Source organism: Erythrolamprus reginae, chromosome 2 (genome assembly GCF_031021105.1).
Source record: "Erythrolamprus reginae isolate rEryReg1 chromosome 2, rEryReg1.hap1, whole genome shotgun sequence".
Lineage (NCBI taxonomy): Eukaryota > Metazoa > Chordata > Lepidosauria > Squamata > Dipsadidae > Erythrolamprus > Erythrolamprus reginae.
Window position 1 is genome coordinate 99,351,460 of NC_091951.1, and position 12,544 is coordinate 99,364,003.

Sequence of the window (12,544 nt, forward strand, 5' to 3'; positions counted from 1 at the left end):
AAACACCTCATTAATTCTAAGACAAAATATAAGGAGAGGAGAATTTAAATTGATTTATTTATATACTGGTAGCCCTCGACATACAACCATTCATTGAGTGGTTATTCAAAGTTACAGCACCATTTTGAAAGGGACTTATAACCAGTTTTCCACACTTGGAACTGTTGTAGCATCCCCAGGGTCACATGATCAGAATTTGAATGCTTGGCAACTGGCAGATATTTATGACAGTTGGCACTCCCCTGGAGTCACGTGACCACCATTTCTAACCTTCTCAGTGGGCTTTAGGCCAGCGACATCAGTGGGGGAAGCCAAATTTTCTTAATGGCTGAATGATTCACTAGGCCAGTGTTTCCCAACCTTGGCAACTTGAAGATATTTGGACTTCAACTCCCAGAATTCCCCAGCCAGCGAATGCCAAATTTTCTTAATGGCTGAATGATTCACTAGGCCAGTGTTTCCCAACCTTGGCAACTTGAAGATATTTGGACTTCAACTCCCAGAATTCCCCAGCCAGCGAATGCCAAATTTTCTTAATGGCTGAATGATTCACTAGGCCAGTGTTTCCCAACCTTGGCAACTTGAAGATATTTGGACTTCAACTCCCAGAATTCCCCAGCCAGCGAATGCCAAATTTTCTTAATGGCTGAATGATTCACTAGGCCAGTGTTTCCCAACCTTGGCAACTTGAAGATATTTGGACTTCAACTCCCAGAATTCCCCAGCCAGCGAATGCCAAATTTTCTTAATGGCTGAATGATTCACTAGGCCAGTGTTTCCCAACCTTGGCAACTTGAAGATATTTGGACTTCAACTCCCAGAATTCCCCAGCCAGCGAATGCCAAATTTTCTTAATGGCTGAATGATTCACTAGGCCAGTGTTTCCCAACCTTGGCAACTTGAAGATATTTGGACTTCAACTCCCAGAATTCCCCAGCCAGCGAATGCTGGCTGGGGAATTCTGGGAGTTGAAGTCCAAATATCTTCAAGTTGCCAAGGTTGGGAAACACTGCACTAGGCAACTACAGTGATGCGCTTAACAACTGTGGCAAAAAAAAGCCATAAAACGGGGGGAATCACTTAACAACTTGCCTCGCTTAAGCAATGGAATTATTGGCCTCATAAGCCGAGGGCCCATCTGTATCATATTTAGCAACCACTCATTTCCCCCCATAGAACAACTCTGGGTAGCTTACCAAAATCAGATGCAAAAAAATAAATAAAGCGTTTCTAACTGATTGCTGAGAAGTTCCAACTGGAATTATTCAGAGACTCAGCATGGATGTCCATTTCAGGTTTTAAAAAGGCTCACTGCATACCTTAAAAGCTCAAGTCCCCTATATCTGCTATTCTTTGGGGTATTAAAATAACTATCTGGGCAGGGTCTGCCTGGCTTGGTTACAAAACATTTGATGGTCAGAGCTTTCAAAAGCATGGAATGTTTTTTCACATTTCTACCCAAGCTATAAATGGCCATTTATTATCCTGCTTTTGAAATACATTATGTATTTATACATTGCAGTTTTCTTCGTGAAATGTAAGATTGGCTAGGGCAGAGGTCTTCAAACTTGGCAACTTTAAGACATAAAATAGCTGGCTGGAGAATTCTGGGAGTTGAAGTCCACAAGTCTTAAAGTTGGCAAGTTTGGGGGCTCCTGGGCTAGGAGATCACCTTCAACCTTATTTCAGTTTCCCGAAGAGACATGAGAGGCACAAAGAGAGAGAGAGAGAGAGAGAAACAGCTGTACACGCACCTTCTGAGGTCTGCCTAGGAGATTCTGGACTCTGGAAGAGAAAAACCAATTGTTAACAGAGGCACTGTCCTAAGACACTGAATTCAGCTACACAATTTACAATTAAAGCTTTTTGCAAGTCAGCCCCTCTGCTGCAAGAGAGCTATGTAGCTCCAACCATCTGTAACCATGGAGAAGTAAAGCAAATCAATATAGGCAACCCAGCTCCTTTCACACAGTAAGGCCTCTGGAAAGGAAGCTTTGGGAGAGAACAGTCATGAGAATTTAGACAATTCAATGAGTGCATTTGGGGGGGAGGGGGGTTGCCCCAGACTGTCTGGAAATTCCTGCAGTGAAGAAATAACATTTCTCCTTTGCATTCTAATCTACTCTCTTTTTTTACAAAAATGATTTCATCAGTTCAGATCACTCTCTTGTAAAAAATATCCTCGGGCATTTGGCATAATCTGTATTTCCATACTGCCAAAACAGGAGCCGAGACACTATAGTCCTCGTTTAATGACTGCCTCGGATAGCGACCATTCAGTTACTGGTGTTGAAAAGCAATTTGCAAGCAATTATCATTTATGACCCTCACAGCAAAGTAACACTGTAAGCACATCAGTGGTTTCACTTAGCAACTGCTCTGTTTAACAACGAAGTGACTGGTCCCCGTTTGCTAAACAAGGACTGGACTGTACAGGTTAAAATGCTTTTGCAGACTGAAAATAACAGGGGGAGGGATGAAAGTAAAATATATCAAGTATATGTGCTTCCCTGTGCTTTTGCTGTCTGACAGAATCACGACAAACAGGATTTTCTAAAAAGAAGACTACACTGGATAGTGATAATTGACTAACACACAAGAAAGGGGCTTGATACACCTGATACAGTTCTTCTCGTAGGGTGGAGATAGCATCCAGACATGGGTTGTCCTTGGCTGTTCATCTAATAGGACTGAGTCTTTTAAGCTGTTTAGCCCTGCCACTGTGCCAGGATCCCCAGCTTTATGAAGACACAAGACAGACTCAACCTGTGGTGCGGCTGATCGTTGTTACTTACTCCCCGTACGGTGATATGAAAAAAATTCAGTTCATGTGAATAGTTATGATCCAGGACCAGGACCAACAACAAAATGGGTGGAGCTAGATGCTATCTCCACCCTACGCGAAGGAGCCTATCAGATAAAACCAATGCCCCTTCTCCATAGAGGGTGGAGCTAGCATCCAGACATGGGACATATCAAAGCCGTGGGTCCGAGGGGGGGGGCTGGTCCTGATTCTGTTGACTTTACACAGAGTGCACCCTCTGAAGCACTCTGTGACCAACGGTCACATCCGCCGAGGCAATACCGTCAATCTTTTCAATGTTTTCTGTTTTCTTTTTAAATATTGGATTCATATATAGTTGTGATTGTTGTGAGCCGCTCCAAGGCTCTGGAGAGGGGCGGCATACAAATCTAATAAATTAAAAATTAAATGAAATTAATGACGGATGAAAGGCGATGGTAAAGCCCAAGTGGGCGCTTACAGATCTCCTTGACGGAGGCTTGAGTCGCCCAGGCCTCTGTCATAGCAGAGCTGTGTGTGAAATATGCCGAGGGAGACATGGAATAGACATTAAATCATACACCGTTGCAATGGTGCCCCACATCCAAGGCTCAATTATAGAGGGAGTTCGTTTGTGGCCCACTTGGGTAGCAAGAAAGAAACAAAGAAAGACTCCATTTTGTGGATCGGAGCAGTCAATTGAATATAAATTCACAGGGCCCTGCAGATGTCCAACATGTGCCATTTTTCTTCGAGTGGATGGGATGGGGTAGGTCAAAAATTCAGAAGGATGACCTCCTGGGTGCGAAGGAACCAGGTGTTAATCTTCGGGAGGAAGGAAGGATCCAAGCAAAGCACCACATTGTCTAGGTGAAAGACGCAAAGTCCTTTCTAACTAAGAGTGCTACAAGTTCTGAAATCCTCCTATTGGAGATTATGTCCACCAGGAAGGGTACCTTGCAGGGGAAGTGACATAGCAAAGTCTCACGTAAGGGCTTATAGGATGTTGCCGTTAGGGAATTAAGGATCCTGGACAGATCTTAGTTTGAGTAGATGACTGGTGGGCACAGATAAGTGGCCCCATGGATAAATCTTCTCACTGTGGGGTGTTGAGACAATGACTCCAGGGAGCCACAGGATAACATGGAGGATAAGGCCGATACCTGCCTCTGGGTGTTATTAGGGAATAGACCCTTATCCAGGCCCTCTAGCAGAAAATCAATGATATTGCCAATGGTCAATTGTATAGGTGAATAGTCCTTTGTCGCACACCACATACAGAAAGACTTCCAAGTAGAGGAATAGATGCATTATGTAGAGAGCCTTCTGGAGGCCTGGATGGTCTTGATGGCTCTTGTGGAAATGTGCTGGCGTCTCGGAGCATACCACTCAAGTACCAAATGGTCAGATGGCGTACCAGTATCCCTGGCTGAGCGCAGACTCATTGAGAGGTATCTGCCAGGACTGTGATATTGACAAGGACATCAGGTCCGCAAATCAGGTTTTCATGGGCCAATGAGGGGCCAGGAGGAGACTTCCACTCTCTTCTCCAAGATCTTGTTGATGACTTTGGACAGTAGAGGGAGGGGTGGAAAGGCACACAGGAGGCCAGGAAGCCATTTGCAATGAAGGGTGTCTGTCCCCTCCACACCCTGGGTCTTGTACCTTGAAAAGAATCTCAGCAGCTGAGCATTTTCCAGGATAGCAAACAGGTTGACCTGTGGAAGACTGAAACAACTTGTCAGATCCATTTTTTAGTTTTTTAATATTAGATTTGTGCCATTATAATATTGTTTTTATCGTTGTTGTGAGCCGCCCCGAGTCTTCGGAGAGGGACGGCATACATATCTAATTTATTATTATTATTATTATTATTATTATTATTATTATTATTATTATTATGATGATGGCTGGATTCAGGGGCCACTCTGTATAGTCTATTACTGACCTACTGAGCTAATCTGCTTGAACATTGGATTCCCCAGAGATATGTGCAGCCAAGATGGACAGCAGATGACATTCTGCCCATAGACCCAGTCTCCTGGCCTCTGGTGGGAGGAAAACCCTCACCACTGAAGAAGCTCATTCTGACCTCTGAAATAGGAAAATAAACCATTGAAGTCTCTGGAATGTAGGCATGCCCAAGGAGTGATTGATATACACGAGATCATTTTCCCCAGGAGCGTAGAAAGTGAGATCAGGGGAACTCTATGTTGAACCCTAATTACAGAGATCAGAATTTTGATATTATCCTGAGGCTCCTGGGAAAGACACACTCTACACTCCAATGGCCCCTCGATGGGTCAAACTAGTAACAGGGGAGAGATGGCTTTTTTCCAAATTTATGGAAAACTCGTGGCATTGTAAGGTGGAAATGGTTACCTGGACGTCCTGCACCACTTGGTGTCTGGACGGAGCCTGAATTAATATGTCGTCCAGGTAGCACTGGATGAGCAGAGGAATATCCCTGAGGTGGGCTGCCACAACTGATAGGACCCTGGTAAAGACCCGTGGAGCTGAGGACAGACCAAACAGAAGAAAAGTATATTGATAGTGCACACTTGCATAACAAATCTGAGGTATTGTCGATGCTTCCGTGAGGTTGATCGAGGCAATGAAATCTCCTCTTCTGACGCTACCAAGGATTGTTGCCAATGAGAGCATTTTAAACTGCCTGTAGAGAATAAGACAGTTGAGGTGTTTGAGATCCAGAGTATCACTCCACCCTCTCAAAGATTTTGAAGTAGAATGAAGTAGAACCCCTGCCCTTGTTGACTTTCAGGTACCCTCAGGATGGCTTGAATTTATAGAAGGTGTTGAATGGCCAAATTCATGAGGGTCCGCTTGGCGGTGTTATTTGACCAGGGCAATGAATAAAAATCCTCGGGGGTGTGGGTGTGGAAAGGAACTCTATAGAGATCGAATGGTCTCCCAGATCCACACATCTGATGTAATCTCCTCCCATCTCTCAGTGTATAGGGCCAGACTTCTCCTGATGGGAGGATCAGATGGAGTCTCATTTGGAATATCTATGGTGCGCCGCCGCCGCCGCCACCACCACAAAATGGCCGCTTGAATGGTCTTCCCCTACCTGATCTGTCTGGGCCTTGGCACTGCCTGCCCCCATATTGACATTGAGGTCTGGGAGAAAACCCTGAAAGCACAGGTGTTGGTAAGTGCTATTGCTAACATGTTGTAAGCCGCCATGAGTCTAAGGAGAAGGGTGGCATAAAAATCAAACAAACAAATAAACAAATAAATAACAGAAGCACCCCCTGCTGGAGAATGAGGGCAAAATCTTCCTTTTGTCCCTGGATTTTATGAGGATTGGATCCAAGGACTCTGCAAAGAAGTGTTGACCCTTGAATGGAGTCAAGGCCAAGCACCATCTGCCTGTGAATTAGATCCTAGGTTCAGGTAGCAAGAGAAAGTGATTGAAGAATCAGGCTCTGAGTGGATCTGCCAGCAAGAATGGATCCCAGGGAAAGGAATGTCCTATTGCCATGAGGGCAGTACAAAATGGCAGCCAGAAGACACTAAGTGCCCCACAGTCAGTAACAGCAGCAAACAAAATGGCACCTGGTTCCTCCTTCTAATTGGTAGCTGATGGGAGAGCTCTCAAAATGGTGCTGGGTGTCTCCTGCCCCTACTAGAAACAGCATTCTGCAATCCAGAGCAAACCGTACAGAACGGTGATATTAAAGTTAGGCAACAGCGGCAGTCAAGCAAGGCACCCAGAAGCTGGGACCCTTCAGGCGGTAAAATACACTGCTAGGCAGGTGACTGGCAGTCAATCAAGCATTCTGCACAAGGCAGGAAACACAGCAAGGCAGTCAATCAAAATGGTGTCACACTGCCTGGGAGCAAGGCAAAGGAGCGATGTCCAACTCCAGCCTAATTAAGGGTTCTACCTGCTCCCCGGCCGATGCATGGGTGGAGCATGAGGCCCCAGTGGCTGAGTGGTCTTCTAAAGACCATGGCTGTCTTAGGCTGGGCAATGGTCACTTTTTGCCCAGTCCTGCAAATAATGCTGCTCACACACTCCGTTATGGGAATAGGGAGCCACACTCCAGCCACACTGTCTGCCTCCGGGTATGGAAGGCACGAAGCCCCACTGATAAGCCTGTTACAATAAATCAGCTGGAAGGTGGAGCGTGAAAGCTCTAGCGGCAGCTCAGGAGGCAAAAGCCATATTGGCTTGAAAGAGGCCGCCCACAGGCAAGGAGGCAAAATCGGCTTACAGTTGGCTCGAGCAGGAGCTCTGAGCTGCTAGTGATTCAGTGATCCCAATGGAAAGGTGATCAGCTGGGAAACTCTCAGTCAGTTGTTTTAAAAGAGACATGATGGATCTAAACAAATTACAGTGGTACCTCGAAATACGAGTTTAATTCGTTCCGGACCTGGGCTCTTAAGTCGAGCAGCTCTTATCTCGAACGACTTTTCCCCACAGGAATTAATGTAAATAATTTTAATTGGTTCCAGCCCTCAAAAAACTCACAAAGTTAGTCTAAATTATGCAGAAAGACATGTTTTTAATGAAGAAATGTACATGTACATATAAATGAATAATGAATGGGTGAATGAATGGACGGAGGGTAGGAAGGAAGGAAAGAGGGAAGGGACAGGAACGGAGGAAGGAAGCAAGGAAACTTATGAAAGGGGAGAGTAAGAGAGGAATGAGTGAAGGGAGGGAGGGAGGGAAGAATGTGGGAAGGAGAAAGAAAAGAAGAAATAGAGAAAGGGAAGGTAAAAGAGAGAAAGAAAAAGAGCAAGAAAGCAAGAAAGAAAGCAAGAAAGAAAGAAAGAAAGGGGGAAGGGACAGGAACAGAGGAAGGAAGCAAGGAAACTTATGAAAGGGGAGAGTAAGAGAGGAATGAGTGAAGGGAGGGAGGGAGGGAAGAAGGTGGGAAGGAGAAAGAAAAGAAGAAATAGAGGAAGGTAAAAGAGAGAAAGAAAAAGAGCAAGAAAGAAAGAAAGAAAGAAAAAGAAAGAAAGAAAGAAAGAAAGGGGGAAGGGACAGGAACAGAGGAAGGAAGCAAGGAAACTTATGAAAGGGGAGAGTAAGAGAGGAATGAGTGAAGGGAGGGAGGGAGGGAAGAAGGTGGGAAGGAGAAAGAAAAGAAGAAATAGAGGAAGGTAAAAGAGAGAAAGAAAAAGAGCAAGAAAGAAAGAAAGAAAGAAAGAAAGAAAGAAAGGCAACTTCAAAGAAAGGCTCACTGAGCATCTCTCACTCTCTCTCTCTTTCTATCCCTCTCTTTCTCTCTCTCCCCCCTCTCTCTTTCTCTTTCTCTCCCCCTCCTGGACTCCCGGATCGCTCGCTTCTCCGGCCAGCAAGCCGGCTGCCCGGAAAAGCATCGCGCCTTTTCACTGCCCTTCCCTGTGCTTCGGAAGCCACCGAACGCCGTCAGAGGGGCGCGTCAGCGGCTTCCGAAGCACAGGGAAGGGCTTAAGCCGCCGCCTTTTCCCTTCCCCGTGGGAGCAAACATGCTTTGGGGGTTTGGCTGGGGGGGAGAAGTAGCACCTTCCTAACTACTTCGCCGCTAAATCGTGTGGCGCCTTCCTCCGCCGCCGCCAGCATCCAGCTCTTCCTCCGCTTCCCGCTTCTCTACAAAATGACAGCCGGGCGGAGGCTGAGGAAGGCGAATGCGGCTTGGAAGCGGGGGGGGCGGGGGGCGGCGGAACGTCTTTGGCCACTTAGCTCTTCCTCCGAAAGGAAAGCGTGGAGGCTGCCTCTCTCCTCCCATATTCCGCCCCCCTCCCAGCTTCCAAGCGGAGCGGCCTGAGGGGTCCGGTGCGGCGCTGCCTCCTCCCGCCCCTGGCCACCGCCCCCCCCCCAGCAGAAGCCAAGCCCCCGTGCCGCTTTCCTTCTTCCCGTTGCGCCTTCCAAAGCAGCGCTGGGGGAAAGGGAAGCCGCCGAACACCGTCAGAGGGGCGCATCAGCGGCAGGAGCCGGACCCGGCCGCCGCCCCCCCAGCAGAAGCCAAGCCCCCCCCCAGCCAAGCCTGGTGGCAAGCTCACCCCCAACCCCCGAGATCGAGCGTACAAAGAGGCATCTCTCGCCTTCTGCCGCTGGCCGCCCGCTCTCTTTTGCCCAGCGCTGCTTTGGAAGGCGCGACGGGAAGAAGGAAAGCGGCACGGCGGGCGGGCGGCCAGCAGCAGAAGGCGAGAGGTGCCTCTTCGATGTGCGCGGACCCCCCCACCCCCAGCAGAAGCCAAGCCCCCGTGCCGCTTTCCTTCTTCCCTTCTTCCCGAGCGGGGGCGGGGCGCGGGAGGAGGCAGCGCCGCACCGGACCCCTCAGGCCGCTCCGCCCGGGATGGGGCTCGACCCGGGCAGAGCGGCCTGAGGGGTCCGGTGCGGCGCTGCCTCCTCCCACCCCCGCTCGGCGGGAGCCGGACCCGGCCCGCCGCCGCCGCCCCCCCCCCCAGCAGAAGCCAAGCCCCCGTGCCACTTTCCTTCTTCCCTTCTTCCCGAGCGGGGGCGGGGCGCGGGAGGAGGCAGCGCCGCACCGGACCCCTCAGGCCGCTCCGCCCGGGATGGGGCTCGACCCGGGCGGAGCGGCCTGAAGGGTCCGGTGCGGCGCTGCCTCCTCCCGCCCCCGCTCGGCGGGAGCCGGACCCGGCCGCCGCCGCCCCCCCCAGCAGAAGCCAAGCCCCCGTGCCGCTTTCCTTCTTCCCGAGCAGGGGCGGGGCGCGGGAGGAGGCAGCGCCACACCGGACTCCTCAGACCGCTCCGCCCGGGATGGGGCTCGACCCGGGCGGAGCGGCCTGAGGGGTCCGGTGCGGTGCTGCCTCCTCCTGCCCCCGCTCAGCGTGAGCCGGACCCGGCCGCCGCCGCCCCCCCCCCCCAGCAGAAGCCAAGCCCCCGTGCCGCTTTCCTTCTTCCCTTCTTCCTGAGCAGGGGCGGGGCGCGGGAGGAGGCAGTGCCACATCGGACCCCTCAGGCCGCTCCGCCCGGGATGGGGCTCGACCCGGGCGGAGCGGCCTGAGGGGTCCGGTGCGGCGCTGCTTCCTCCCGCCCCCGCTCGGCGGGAGCCAGACCCGGCCGCCGCCCCCCCCAGCAGAAGCCAAGCCCCCCCCAGCCGAGCCTGGTGGCAAGCTCGCCCCCGAGATCCAGCGCACAAAGAGGCATCTCTCGCCTTCTGCCGCTGGCCGCCCTCTCTCTTTCGCCCAGCGCTGCTTTGGAAGGCGCGACGGGAAGAAGGAAAGCGGCACGGCGGGCGGCCAGCGGCAGAAGGCGAGAGGTGCCTCTTCGATGTGCGCGGACCCCCCCACACGCGCGCCGCTTTGCAGCTGTCTCCTGAAGCCGAACGCTAACTTCCGCGTTCGGCTTCAGGAGACAGCTGCGAAGCGGCGCACGTGTTTTAAAACGTGGCAGCCGGCCTGGGGGGCTCGAGGGGAAGCCCCCAAACCCCCCAGGCTGGCTGCGATGTTTTAAAACACCCGCGCCGCTTCGCAGCTGTCTCCTGAAACCGAACGCGGAAGTTAGCGTTTGGCTTCAGGAGACAGCTGCGAAGCGGCGCGCGTGTTTTAAAAGGTTGCAGCCGGCCTGGGGGGCTTGCCAGCACCCCCCCGAGCCCCCCAGGCCGGCTGCAACCTTTTAAAACACGCGGGATACGAGCGCCAAGGAGCTGTCTCCTGAAGCCGAACGCGGAAGTTAGCGTTCGGCTTCAGGAGACAGCTCCTTGGCGCTCGTATCCTGAATGTGAGCTCAGGAGGCGAACAAAAATGTCGCTCCCCTCCCAGCTCTTATCTCGAGTAGCTCGTAAGTAGAGCTGCTCGTATGTCGAGGTTCCACTGTATCTATGGACAGTAGAGCTAGCACCACATGTCGGTCCTTGTCTGAGGACTGAATAAAGTTGGGAATCCTTGCACAGTGGCTGGGCTAAACAGCTTGAAAGACTCAGTCCTATTGGATGAATGTATGAGGACAACCCATGCCTGGATTGTAGCTCCAACCTCTATGGAGAACAATGATTTTACTTGAATAAAACATGAAAAGCATTATGGTTAACTTTCTAATAATATATTCTCCACTCTCTTTTCAGATATTTTCCCAACTACTGACCGCAACCTAGATACAATATACATGCTTTACATTAAATATATAAGGCTTTTGCTAGTACCTAGATCCAATTCTTTCATGTATGTTTTTTTCATTAATCTCATAACCTCCTTCCTAAAAACCATATTCCAAATGTCTAAATTTGCCCTGCTATGTAACGCGCAGTATATATGGAAGTCATTACTGTATACATTTGGTCAGACTTCCATTATGAATATCCATTGTCAATTTTGCCATTGCTGCACATTCTCCAATTATGGCCTCCCAATCTGATACCGTCAGCAAAGGCCCCCTTTTCTAATGTTGTGCCAAATTTGTTCTTGCTGCAGTCAGCACATATCTTAGCAAATTGTAAGATTTTTGTTTATTTTTTTTTTCTGGGATTGTACCCAATAAAAATGTTTGTGGTTTCAGTTTAAGTTTTATTTTTAGGATTTTTAGAATGTTTTGATGTATTGCTTTCCAATACATTTGAGTTTTTGGCCTAACCACCACATGTGATAAAATGTTCTTTTTTGTTGTGATATTTCCAACATTGATTTATCCAACTTGAAAATTATTGATGGAATAATAAACCATCTGTAAAACATTTAATGTCAATTGTCCCTTAAATTTTAACATGGAATAAAATTTTTATTGTCCCTCCACCCCACCCCAAAGTTATTGCCATTTTTGTATTGCAATTAAGGATTGTTTGAGTTTGTGTTATCCTCTTCCTTTTTCCAGATGACAAAAATGGTTTTTATCAAGAACACATAATGTACTATGGCATAAACATATAGTGCATATTTTATTAATTCTATGTTATCTAGATTTTTATGCAGGAGAAAATCACAACAACAAGCAAATATCACACCAATTGGTAAGAGAATCAATTGCAGAATTGCAGAATTAAGATAGCAAAAATTAATTTTGAGGCCATGTTTATATGTTTTAATTCAAAAGATTTCTTTTAGGATTATTGGATAAAGATCTTGAAAAAAAGAGCTTTGTTGTTATATATGTTGATTGCAGCTAGAATTTTATAATATATGCAAAAAATAGAAACATATGTCAATTTCCACAATAAAAGAATAGATAGACAAAGTGATGGAAGTGGCATAGATAGCAAAATTAACTGTCCTACTTAAGGGGGGAAATGTTTCCAATTTTGTTTCTACCTGGAGACCACTTCTGGATTTTGTGCTCAAAACGGGAGGAAAGTTTTGATGCTTAGATTAGTTTATTGTTATAGAATTGATACTTACTAATTACTAATTATATAAAAGTAAAAAGCTGAGATTGTAACTTTACATTGTATCTTAAATGAACCCAAAAAGTTTTTCTTTCTTTCTTTCTTTCTCTCACTTTTTCCACTTTTTCTTCTCCCTTCCCCACTTTCCCTATTGTCTTAATTTTCACTTGTATTTTATATTAACATAAACTTCAATCAAATTTATGTTATAAAACAGAAGAAAAATTAAACTGTAAAAGTCACTCTACTAAAGACAGCTAAACTGCTTTCCTTATAGCATTTCATAATTTTGGCATCACATTTAAGAAGTCCGTCAGTGATAAGAACAGAATTTCCAGCACCTATCATAGAGAAAACCACAATTGTGAATGTTTGACTGTTCAGGGTTTTAGAATTCATAGCAAATAACAGGACAATCCTACTAACTACATTCTGTACCAATTGCAGCTTCCAAGCTTTCCTTATA

General features: G+C 47.9%; 1 protein-coding gene across 4 annotated transcripts in view; it reads right to left on the reverse strand.

Annotated features, from left to right (window-relative positions):
* PDLIM7 (PDZ and LIM domain 7) overlaps window positions 1-12,544 on the reverse strand; it is a 94,313-nt gene that overhangs the window by 30,299 nt on the left and 51,470 nt on the right. For all 4 annotated transcript variants that reach the window (XR_011557991.1, XR_011557992.1, XM_070738829.1 and 1 more), the window contains exon 4: window positions 1,755-1,785. Coding sequence is in view for 2 of the 4 variants with exons in the window: in XM_070738829.1 (XP_070594930.1) it covers window positions 1,755-1,785 (31 nt within the window). In the remaining 2 variants the exon portion in view is untranslated. The remainder of the gene's footprint in view (window positions 1-1,754; window positions 1,786-12,544) is intronic.